General features: G+C 38.6%; 1 protein-coding gene across 9 annotated transcripts in view; it reads left to right on the top strand.

Annotated features, from left to right (window-relative positions):
- KLHL32 (kelch like family member 32) overlaps positions 1-13,003 on the top strand; it is a 261,906-nt gene that overhangs the window by 159,713 nt on the left and 89,190 nt on the right. For 5 of the 9 annotated variants that reach the window (XR_006818394.1, XM_046006175.1, XM_046006174.1 and 2 more), the window contains one exon: positions 9,012-9,227. The exons of 2 other annotated variants lie outside the window; for them this stretch is intronic. Coding sequence is in view for 5 of the 7 variants with exons in the window: in XM_046006175.1 (XP_045862131.1) it covers positions 9,012-9,227 (216 nt within the window). In the remaining 2 variants the exon portion in view is untranslated. Of the gene's footprint in view, positions 1-9,011; positions 9,228-13,003 lie in introns of those variants that run through there. 2 more of the 9 variants (XM_046006177.1, XM_046006181.1) reach the window with 2 other exon arrangements.

Below are 13,003 nucleotides of genomic sequence, written 5' to 3'. Positions count from 1 at the left end.
TAATACGTTTTGATCAATGGCTTGCTCTTCCAACAGAGTATATACTCTGTGAGGCCTGGAACTTGCCTATTTTCCCTCATCAGTATATTGCCAATGCCTGATGTAGTCTTGGTACATGATGAGAGTATGTAGCCCATAGAAATGGCTGAAGCCAAGCCATAGTGGGTGGGATTATCACCCTTTAGGTTGAGAAAATCATCAGGGTGTAGATCATGAGTTTCGACATTTAACCATAAGCAAATGGGAACTCGTTAGTGGGTTTCTCTCTTTTCTTTTTTAATTGAAGTATAGTTGGCACGTGGTGTTAAATTAGTTTCAGGTGTACAACATACTGATTCAACAGGTCTGTGGTATGCTATGCTTATCACAGTTGTGGCCACCATCTCTCCCCATAAACACTGTTATAATACCATTGACTGTATTCCCTATGCCGTACATTTTATCTCTGTGACTTACTCATTCTGTATCCTCCACTCCCCTTCACCCATTTTGCTCATCCTCTTAACCCTCTTTGCTCTGCCAAGCATCAGATAAATCTCTGTATTTATGGGTCTGTTTTTGCTTTTTATTTGCTTATTCATTTGTTTTGGTTTTAGATTCCACACAGAAGTGAAATCATATGATATTTGTCTTTATTGGACTTGTTTCACTTAGCATAACACCCTCTAGGTCATTCATGTTGCTGTACATGGCAAGATCTCATTTTTTTTTAATGGCTAAGTAATATTTGTGTGTGTGTGTGTGTGTGTGTGTGTATGTACCCATCTTTGTCCATTCATAATTGTTTCCATATTTTGGATATTGTAAATAATGCTGCAGTAAACATAAGGATGTATGTACCTTTTTAAATTAGTATCTTTTCTTTTTTTTAAGATTTTATTTATTTATTTGACAGAGATTACAAGTAAGCAGAGAGGCAGGCACAGAGAGAGAGAGAGAGAAGAGGAGGAAGCAGGCTCCCCGCTCAGCAGAGAGCCTGATGCGGAGCTTGATACCAGGACCCTGAGATCATGACCTGAGCCAAAGGCAGAGGCTTTAACCCACTGAGCCCCCAGGTGCCCCACTTCTGGGCTTTTTTAGGGGAGTCAAATAAATACCCAGTACTGGGATTACTGGATCATATGGCATTGCTATTTTTAATTTTTTGGAAGAACCTCCATACTGTATTCCACAGTGGTTGCACCAATTTGCATCCCCACCAGCTGTGCATGAGTGTTCCCTTTTCTCCACATTCTTGCCAATACTTGTTATTTCTCATCTTTTTTGATAGTAGCCATTCTAACTGGTGTGTGGACTCTCATAATGGTTTTGATTTGCATTTTTCCAGATGACAATTGATGTTGAGCATCCTTTCTTGTGACTATTGGCCATCTGTATGTCTTTTTTGGGAAAATCTCTCTTCAGATCTTCTGCCCATTTTTAAATCAGATTATTAGGGGTTGTCAGTTGTATAAGTTCTTTATATATTTTGGATATTAACCCTATCACATATATTGTTTGCACATATCTTCTCTTCAGTGGGTTACCTTTCCATTTTGTTGATGGTTTCCTTTACTGTGTGAGATCTTTTTATTTTGGCGTAATCCCAAGAGTTTATTTTTGCTTCTGTTTCCTTTGCCTGACAAGACATATCTAGAAAAATATTGCTGAGGTCAATATCAGATGTTTTTCTTTGTCTATGTTTTCCAATGTCTATGTTTTCTTTTTAGGAGTTTTATGCTTTCATGTCTCTGATTTGGATCTTTAATCCATTTTGAGTTTACTTCTTTGTATGGTGTAAGAAAGTGTTTCAGTTTCATTCTTTTGCATGTAGCTCTCCAGTTTTCCCAACATTATTTATTGAAGACACTGTTTTTCCCCATTGTATATTCTTGCCTCCTTTGTCATAGATCAATTCATCGTATAAGTGTGAGTTTATTTTAGAGCTCTTTATTCTGTTTAAGTGTTCTATGTGTCTGTTTTTTGTGCCAGTACTATCCTGTTGTGATTGCTATAGCTTTGTGTAGTATATCCTGAAATCTGGGCTTGGGATACCTCCAGCTTTGTTCTTAAGATTGCTTTTGCTTTTTGAAGTCCTTTCTAGTTCTGTATAAATTTTAGTATTATTTATTCTAGTTCTGTGGAAAGCACAGTTGGTATTTGGTAGGGATTTCATTGCATCTGTTAGATTGCTTTAGGTAGTAGGGGCATTTTAACAACATTAATTCTTCCACTTCTTGAGCATGGAGTGTCTTTCCATTTGTTGGTGTTGTCTTTGATTTCTTTCATCAGTGTTTTATAGTTGTACAGGTCTCTCACCTCCTTGGTCAAGTTTTTCCTGGGTATTTTAGTCTTTTTGGTACAATTGTAAATGGAATTGTTTTCTTAATGTTCTTTCTGCCACTTTGTTATTAGTGCATAAAAACACAATTGATTGTTGTATATTAATTTTGTGTTTTGCAACTTCACTGATTTCATTTGTTACTTCTAATAGTTTTTTGGTGGAATTTTTAAAGCTTTCTATGTGTGATATCATGTTATCTGCAAATACAGTGACAGAGTTATCCATTACCAATTTGGATGACTTTTATTTCCTTTTCTTTTCTGGTTGACATGGCTACAGCTTCCAGTATTATGTTGAATAAAAGTGGAAAGACTGTATATTCCTCTCTTGCTCCTGATCTTAGAAGAAAGCTCTCAATTTTTCACCACCATATAAGATGTTAGCTGTGGGTTTGTCACATATGGCCTTTATTGTGTTGAGGTATGATCTCTCTAAACCCACTTTGTAGAGTTTTTATCATGAATGAATGTAAAACTATGTCAGATATTTATTCTTTATCTATTGAGACGATCATATGATTTTTGTCCTTTGTTTTGTTGATGTGTGGTGTATAATGTTTATTGAGTTGTGGATATTGAACCATCCTTGCATTCTGGAATAAATCACACTTGATTGTGGTGAATGATCCTTTTAATGTATTGTTGAATGTGCTTTGCTAATATTCATTGAAGATTTTTGCATATTGGCCTGTAATTCTCTCTTTTTTTTTTGTAGTGCTTTTGTCTAATTTTCATATCAGGACTATGCTGGCCTTGTAGAATATATTTCAAATTTCCTTCCTCTTTCATTTTTTGGAATAGTTTGTGGAAAGTAGTAGTAACTCTTCTTTAAACATTTGGTAGAGGACACCTGGTTGGCTCAGACGGTTGAGCATCTGCTTTCAGTTCAGGTCATGATCCCAGTGTCCTGGGATCATTTCCTACATCGGGCTCCCTGCTCAACAGGGAGCCTGCTTCTCCCTCTGCCTGCTGCTCCCCCTGCTTGTGCCTGTGTTTTCGCTCTCTCTGACAAATAAATAAATAAAATATTAAAAATAAATAAATAAATGTTTGGTGGAATTTCTCTGTGAAGCTGTCTGGTCCTAGACTTTTGTTTGTTGCGAGTTACTGATTACCAATTCAATTTCTTTACTAATAATTGGTGTGTTGAGAATTTCTATTACTTCCTGACAGAGTTTTAAAAGATTATATGTTTCTAGGAATTTATCCACTTTTTCTAGTTTGTCCAATTTGTTAGTGTATAATTTTTTGTAATAGACTCATAATTCTTTATATTTCTGTGGTGTCAGTTGTTATATCTCTTTTCATCCTCATTTATTTTGTCCTCTCTTTTTTTTTCTTGATGAGTCTGAATATAGGTTTATTAGTATTAGTTATCTTTACAAATAATCACCTTCTGTTTCATTGATCTTTTTAAAATTTTTTCATCTCTATTTCATTTATTTCTGCTTCAATATTTATTATTTTCTTACTTTTACTAACCTTGGGCTTTTTTCTTTTTTAGCTTCTTTAGGTGTAAGATTAGATTGTTTATTTGAGGTTTTTCTTGTTTCTTGAGGGAGGCCTTGTTAGTGAGTTTTTAACAGATGATCGATATGGTCAGATTCTCATAAAAAGAGAGGTCTGAGAATTTGTTACTGGAGGTAGAAATTTAGGACCCTGCTGTAGGAAGTCTGGATAGGAGATGATGAGGAACAGAGTAAGAACTGCTAAAGAGGAAGAGCAAACAGGATTTGGTGAATGACTGGTTATGAGGGAGGAATATGGGCCACATTTTGAGATCCTGATGTGCATGGTTGGTTGTGGTCATCCAACCACATCTTCATCCATTCCATACTGTGGAATATCCAAGAGAAGATGTCCTCTTACAGGTAGTTGGGAAAATGAATTCAGAGCTGAGAGAGGTATGGACTGCTTATATAGACAAGGAAGTCATTAACATATGATCAGTTTATAACTCAACTGTATTTTTTTGTTTGTTTGTTTTGGCTATCCTTCTTTTCCCTGACTTAATGGTATAGGTTACTTATTACTTTGATATCTAAAGGGGACCACAGGGGCGCCTGGGTGGCTCAGTGGATTAAGCCACTGCCTTCGGCTCAGGTCATGATCTCAGGGTCCTGGGATCGAGCCCCAGAACGGGCTCTCTGCTTAGCAGGGGGCCTGCTTCCTCCTCTCTCTCTGCCTGCCTCTCTGCCTACTTGTGATTTCTCTCTCTGTCAAGTAAATAAATAAAATCTTTAAAAAAATAAATAAATAAAGGGGACCATATTCTTCATTTTGACCTCCTTGCATCAGTGTTGAATCAGGGTTTATGGATGCCAAACAGCAATGCTCACATATACTTTATTATTCCTTGCCTACCAAGTCCAATATCTACTTTTCATGTGTCAAGTTGTGCGTGGTAAGAGCTTTTTATTCATTATCCCCATGATAACCCTGTGAGCTGGTTGAAATTTCCATTTCGTAACTGAGTAACAATGGGAGGTTCACTGATTGAGCAAAGTCATGGACAATGGTAAGTGTTAGGGTTGGAATTGAACCAGGTTGACTTGATTGTATGCACGGCCTTTGCTCTTCACCAATGTGGGTTACCACCCAGTGCCTCTGGCTGCTGATGGTTTTTTTCTGCCCCTGAATACAATTATTCTTTCCTTTTCTCTGATATAAAAAAACTTTTTGAAAAAAGATCTAGAATATGTATATGAAAACATTAATAGTGATTATCTCTGCATGGTGATATATGAATGATTTTTGTTTTCTTTTCCATACTTTTCCTGAATTTATGGAAATATATTTATTATTTTTTATAATTTTTATAATGGCACTATTTATATAACAGTGATTATTTTCTTCCATGCACAGTATTATAGGTGGGCATTTAATGTAATTTTTTTTAAAGATTTTATTTATTTATTTGACAGACAGAGATCACAAGCAGGTAGAGAGGCAGGCAGAGAGAGAGGGAAGTGGGCTCCCTGCTGAGCAGAGAGCCCAATACGGGGCTCGATCCCAGGACCCTGGGATCATGACCTGAGCTGAAGGCAGAGGCTTTAACCCACTGAGCCACCCAGGTGCCCCATTTTTTCCCTTTTTTTTTTTTTATTTAATGTAATTTAACCATTGCTTCCTACCTCCCCACATCACACTTATGAGAATCTCTAAAAGCAGCATTATTGGTATTATTTTGCTTGCACAAGGTCTTAGCCAAAAGGACAAGAAATGATGATATTGCTTAAAGCTCACAAAGCGCCAACAAGAGGAATGCATGTTGTAGCATCATGACCTCACTGAAGATGTTTATCTTTTCCCCTGATCTTCCTACTTTATACAGTTTAAACTACTGAGTAGCTAAGTATGCATGGCAAAGGGAGTGGAAATCTTTGACATGTATAGAAAGCACTGGAGATTTGGGGAAATTATGGTTTGTTTGGTTTTTTTCCCCAGATTTTATTTATTTTTAGAGAGGAGGGAGGGGCAGAGGGACAGGAAGAGAGAGAATCTTAAACAGGCTCCACATCCATTTCGGGGCTCACTCCCATGACCCTGAGATCATGCCCTGAGCCCAAACCAAGCATCAAACACCCAACTGACTAAGCCACCCAGGTGCCTAGGAAATTATGTTTTTAAGTAGAAGAGAAGAGAAATGAAAAGGTAAAGATAGGGAGTAAACTTTTAACTGATGTTTCTCTTGTAAAGGAATATATGTCTCAGTTCATTTCCCTTTTGCTGTTCAGACAGACTCTGACACTTGTCCAGTTAGCTTCTTAGTTCTCTACTAATATGAAATATTTGTTAGTTTGCATTTGGGGGTTATGTAAAATTAGACCCTTAGGAAATGAAAACATTTCAGGACTAGGGGAGCAGGCATTCATTGAGTACCTTCAAAAGAAATGCAACAGAAAAGAAGTAAAATTAAGGTAAATTAATTCTCTGGTTCTCCATAGTTCTGAACCAGCCACTTTTATGCTGAAGGCATCTAATTGGAAGAAACCCAGTATCTCTCTACAAGGAAATAAAGATGCTTGATAAAGAATATTTGATTGCTTCTCTGTAATTCATTCCCAAATTTGTAGTTATATATACTTCTTGGCAGGAGAACAACTGGGGATTAAAACATTTTTGCTGGGCTCCACCTGTCCACCTTTAACTTTGCCGAGCATAGCTGTTTCTGCTTCTGCACATGCTAAGTTATCTCCATGCCGTGCTGCTGGGCACTGCCTCAGGACCTTGAGCCATGCCTTGGACATGTGCCTGGGGTATTTGAAAGGCACTGACACCACCTTGACTTCGCCCAGCATGCCTCTGGGGCCCTGCAGAATAATTTACGGGGATGCCAAAGTTATATTCAGGACCCTGAGCAGTTAAACTTGCTTCATAGATGTACTGGCCAGAAAGAACATTCATTCCTAGGAGTTGGTCCTAAAGTCCTTTATGGAAACAAGGGTGACATGTTCTTTACTCCCAGAATAAAATTTACCAATCCTAAAATATAAGATTTGGAGAACAATTTAAGCATTATTTGAAATAATTGGTGCTAGAGTTAAAAATCTTCAGTACTTCTTTGGTAAAATCTGTTGAATGGGAAGCCAGGTGTATTGGTTGAATGGCAGTGAGTGGACTCTTAGATACTTGAGTTGCAGTGGATTTTAGTGGTCATCTGTAGTAAATTTCATTTTAAAGCTAAGTGTTTATTCCTTTTCAATTGTGTTGGCAAATAGAGCTATGAGGAGCCAGAATCTTATGCTGATTCCTGAAGTTATCTGGTTTGACTCCTGTTAGAATATAATTAAAGTGTCATCTCCCCTCCCAAGAAATGGAATCTAAAGTTAAAAAAAAAAAAATCAGGTAGCCGTGATGATGATGCAGCTGTTACTCAAAGAGCTGTTTTTACAATTTCTTTATTAACATTTTATTCTGGAGAACAGCACTGTCCTATAGAAACACAATGGGAGCCACATACGTCATTCTAAATTTTTTTAGTAGTTGCACTAAAAAAAGGTAAAAAGAAACAGGGGAAATTAATTATAATGACATAGTTAATCTACTGTGTCCAGAAGTATATCATTTTAACATATAATCAATATAAAATAATTAATGAGATATTTTACATTCTTCTTCTCTTCTTCCTGGTATTTGGGGTACTTTAACACTTGGAGCACCTCTCAAATCAGACTAGACATATTTTAAGTGCTCAGGAGTCACTTGAAGGTAGGGGCTACCATGCTGGACAGCACAGATTTAGAACACGGTCCTTTAAACTTACAAATATTCTGGACATAAAAACATTCAAATAGAATATAAATATTTTAGAAAGTGTTCTTAATATTCCTGGATGACTAGAAAAGGGGAAAATATGTTGAAAATTACTTAAATAGCTCAGTGGAGTGAAATAGCTATCTGATGGTATTCTGCATTCCTTAAGCTGGTGGAAAATACTACTCACATATTCAAATTTTCAAGTTAAAAATGGGGGGCAACAGGACATTTATTCTACTTGAAATAAGTTTGTTATCACTAAGCCTGTGTGCCCACTGTGATTCTCGCAGAGTTAAAGAAAGTTTCCATGGGAGTCATGACTCTCAGGGGGCATTATTTTAGAGCCATGACTATGAATTTGAGAAGTGGTAAGGACAGGGAAAATTCCCCCCAAAATGAGCATTGCTACAGGAACTCCTTGAATAAGAAGGAAATATTGTCATTAGTTGTCTGAACATTTGAGGCTAACAAAAAATAAAGAATAATTATAAATTGTCCATCTTAGGTAGGTTCAATATAGAATTATTCAGGACAGGAATCTTTTCTGAGAGATTCCTTCATTTCCTGAGACCTTATGTGTAAAAAAATCTGTGTTTTAATTTCATTAAGTCAGGATGGGTTCTTTTTACTTGAAGACATACTTCATTTGAAGATTTGGAAAAAGAAGGGTCCATCTGTCTTCTGTAGCTTGTGTCATCAAATCACAAGTCCTACTTCACCTGCATGCACATTCTGTGTAGTCGAACGAACTTCTCGCCCGAGAGCTGTGAAATGCAGAAAGGGTAAAAAAAAATCAATGTTCTTCATCGGTAAAATGTTTCTTGCAAAGTAACATTTCAGTCAGTGAAGCCAGAAACTCCTTTCAACCCATTTATTAAGACGTCTTTAGGGCACCCGGGTGGCTCAGTTGGTTAAGCGTCTGCCTTTGGCTCAGGTCATGATCCTAGAGTCCTGGGATCAAGTTCATGTTTATTTATTTGACAGAAAGAGATCACAAGTAGGCAGAGAGGCAGACAGAGAGAGAGAGAGAGAAAGAGAGGGAAGCAAGCCCCCCCGCCGAGCAGAGAGCCCGATGCAGGACTCGATCCCAGGACCCTGGGATCATGACCTGAGCCGAAGGCAGAGGCTTTAACCCATGGAGCCACCCACGCGCCCCATAAATTTAAAAATCTTAAAAAAAAAGTCTTTAAATATATGGGTTTTAAGAGGGAAAAGTAAGGAGAAATGATGAATTCTAGAACATGCAGTTCTCTGCCAAAGTCATAGTTAAAGGATTTTTTTTGTTGTTTTTACATTATCAATGGAGTCTTATTTACCCCACTCCTGTCATAAAAACCTTAGTGAATCAGTCTGAATTTCTTGCCTGCTCTTTCTTGGATTAATTTCTAAGAGATCTTTTTCCCCCCCATTTTTATTTTTTTGGCACCTAGGAATTAAATAGCTTTAATTACTTGGATCTGTACAGACTTGCTGACCTCTTTAACCTCACTTTGCTGGAGAAGGCAGTGATCGATTTCTTAGTGAAACATCTCTCTGAGCTCCTGAAGAGTCGCCCAGACGACGTTCTAACGCTTCCTTATTGTCTGCTCCAGGAGGTTCTGAAGAGCGACCGCCTGACCTCCCTGAGTGAAGCGCAGATCTGGCAGGTAAGGGCGCTCTGCATGGGTCTTCTTTTGACAGGGAAAGGCTTGGAATGGTTAAAAGTTGAACAGTTGAGGAACAATGATAATTATTTTGTCTGGTTTGGTTCTCCTCAGGGTCAAAGTCAGAAGTCATGCTCCCTTGGTGGGCAAGTGATTGGAGAACACCAGCCCTCAGGGCTTGGAGGTCTCAGCCCCTGCTCAGCTTAACTCGAGCTCTCAGAGGTGTAGTTTCTCAGATGCTCTCTGGGGCTTCCCAAAACCCTAAGGGGGGTGGAGGGTTACATCAGAAAGAGTCCAGAATTTCTTTTCTCCCAGTGAAGATAGTTCCTTAAACTGAATATGAGAAAATCGGATTGTCAAGCGCCATATATGCATATTTAAGACCAATGGAAACAGAATAGATTCTGGGCTTTCCTGTAAACAATTCAGAACCATTTCTTTGTTGCAGCTGAGAGCAGCTGGGACCTTAAATGAAATGAAGCTCTTCTTGCACTGCAGTCTCCACCTCTAGTTCATTCTGCATTCATGGCCATTTTCCTAAACCCTGCCTTTCTCCTGACGTAGCATTCTTTCAAACATCCTTTGTCTAGGGGATGGAGGATGTTTTGTGTTTTCGAGTTGATTATTCAGTTTAAATCCTTTTCTGCTCATCCCCACTGGCTTTACTTGAACAATCCAGGTGGTGTCTTTGGGAAACAGTCCGAGCCCATCTTACCCCTTTCGTTTTACATTGCCCACCTCACTCTGTGAACACCGGCTCACCATCGTGTTATACCTTCAAGATTTCAGGATCAATTTATTTATAGATGGAATACGTGAGAGAAAAACAAATAAAATACGTATTTTATTTATATACTTTTTTATATACATGTTCATGCTATTTATATACAGAATACAAGAGAAAATACAAAGTCATCTATCTGTTAGCTGATTGGACACTAAATTCCTGGTATTTTAGCAAATGACATATGGAGAGTACTCTAACTCTGGCCAGGACAGGCAGAGGTAGCTGTTAGTTATCCATCACCTGACTCTACTCACTGATAGTTTTCCTGATGTCTTTCTCTCCCTTATTTCTCTCTTTGTATTACATTAATTAGCAACTTCCTTCTTTACTGTTGCTCCCCCACTGAGGATAAGAGCTGTGGTGCTGTGAGGGCCTTCCAGGACCCAGACTCTTCTTATTGACTTATTGTCACAGTGGGCTTGAAGGATAGTTGTTATCACTCCGTGTTCCAGATGAGCAAAATGGGGTTTCAGTGCCTTCCTGAGGGTTAGAGAGCAGAGCTATCCTACAGATCATGTCTGCAGACACCTGCCCTCATCTCTCCATTATTCCATGCTATCTTGACAAAGAAAATGTAAGGAAAAAGAATAAGCCATATTTTATTCTGATTCTTAGGTATTTCTGATAATGTTTGTTCAGGCAGAGGTCAAAAGTTGGTGAGGATGAGTTGTTGTTTTTTAAAGATTTTATTAATTTATTTGACAGAGAGAGAGAGAGATCACAAGTAGGCAGAGCAGCAGGTAGAGAGAGAAGGGGAAGCAGGGAAGCTGCTGGCTCCCTGCTGAGCAGAGAGCCCGATGCTGGTCTCAATTCCAGGATCCTAAGATCATGACCTGAGCTGAAGGCAGAGACTTCACCCACTGAGCCACCCAGGTGCCCCAGGATGAGTTTTTGGTATGAATTATAATTACCTGTGGTTCTCCCCTATAAATGCAAATCATCAACATTTTCTGGTCAATTCAAAATGGGAGATTGCCAAATTTTTCTTCACTCCCCAAAGGGAAAAAGAAAGACTTGGAATGAGTTTGCACTTAATTATTTCTAACTGAATTGAGATCTGAGCTAGTCATCCTTATGGCTTCTATCTCTTTTTGTGGCATGGTTGAAAGGACTGCCAGAGACATAATGTGCAGATGTCTGAGTATCCAAAAAAAAATTCCATACTGTCCACTTAAGAGTTATCATAATTGCCTCTCTAAAGGTTACCAATATTATCATGTAGAATTTTAAAAACTGCTTTCTGCTGCAGGCAATATCTTTTTTGTACTTGGTCCTCAAGAAAGAATTACAAGACTCACATAAATATGATCAATTTAGGCATTCAGCAGGCAATAAGAAACTGTTTTGGCTTTATCTTAGTAAATAAGTAATTCCCTCATACTCAACCCAATAGAGAAAAATTAAATCAGACCAGCTATATTGCCTCAAGTATAGTTAAGTTCATCATTTTTGCTGAGGTTATACTAGTAATGCAATATACCATGGAAGAATCTAATATTCAGCCCAGGGTGAAGATTGGGTATGCCAGAGGATTAGTGTCAGGGTGCTTTATAGGAGTGAATCTTGATGGACAGGCTGGAGACAGATCTACAGAATCTCATTAAATTGCTGAATTGTTCATTACGGAACGTTCTCCCTGTAATAAAGTGCTCATTGACTTTGACAAATCCCCATCCCATGTCTTAAAGAACAGTGAAGCAAGGGGTGGGAGAGGAGAAAGGAAATTGACACAAAGTAGGACAGGTAATAGAGAAGTGGATGGAGGGGTAGTGCTCTTTGCTTACTATGTGCAACTAGTAACTTAAGGCGAGAGCCCAGTAAACACACGCACACGCACACACACACACACACACACACGTGCACACATGTTTTACACATATGCTCCTTCCACTGTCAACTGATAATAGAATCTGGGACCTCCCCTTTCTTTTGGTAAAAGGTCTCATTTTCATTATTTACCAGATTTCACGCAGTCTGTCTCTGAAGATGTCATAAGAACCTTTCAATTACTCTCACTGAACAAACTCTTCCTTACTTTCTCCTGCTGTCCCTTACCCACTTCCTCTCCTGATAGAATGTGCTGCAGGCTGTGATAATCATTCTGTGTGTGGAATCCCCCAAGATTATGCCTTATATTTGTTCTTTTTTTTTTCTTCTCCCCCATCTGACCTTTTTAAACTTTAAATCTCTTCCCTCACAGAGGGCTTCTTCATCCCATAAAGGGTTTTTTTCCCTGAAACTACTTGGCCTGTTAGGTAACTTCTCTTAACATTCATAGGGTAACGTAGAGACTTGCACTATATACACACGTTAATGTATAAGGGCACTGAAGTCCCCTCAGAAAAATGCTTTTTTAAAAAATTCAGTTAAATTCAGCTTAACAATTTAGTCTGATGTTTCAAGGCCAGGGATTTCTAGGTTCCAGATGAAACCCACCAAATTTGTTATGGGGCTCAAAGAAACAGGAGACTAAAAATGAGCAAATCAGCTGGAGGGGAAACATGGGGCATGAGGTCACATACATTCGTGACCTGGTAAATCTCCACCAGTTTTATTTGGCTTTCGGGTCTTAGCTCTAACATAGGACTTTGTTTCAGTAGGGTCTTGTTAAATTTTCCCTGTTAGCTTCAACATAGAGTTTCAGACTTCTGAGCTGGGGTCCTGCTATAAAACTTGAGTGGGTGCCTGGGTGGCTCAGTGGGTTGGGCCGCTGCCTTCGGCTCAGGTCGTGATCTCGGGGTCCTGGGATCGAGTCCCGCGTCGGGCTCTCTGCTTGGCGGCGAGCCTGCTTCCCTCTCTCTCTCTCTGCCTGCCTCTCTGTCTACTTGTGATCTCTCTCTGTCAAATAAATAAATAAAGTCTTAAAAAAAAAAAAAAAACTTGAGTGAAAAATGAAACCATTCCATAGCACTCCCCTGTATTGGGTCTGTTTTCATTTTCATAGGAATTTCTGGCTAATCCAGTTTTTTCCTGAGGAAAATGCATTCTCTGC

This window comes from Meles meles, chromosome 5 (genome assembly GCF_922984935.1).
Source record: "Meles meles chromosome 5, mMelMel3.1 paternal haplotype, whole genome shotgun sequence".
Classification (NCBI taxonomy): domain Eukaryota; kingdom Metazoa; phylum Chordata; class Mammalia; order Carnivora; family Mustelidae; genus Meles; species Meles meles.
Note: the sequence above shows the minus strand (reverse complement) of the source record. Positions and strands in the feature narration are given on the sequence as shown.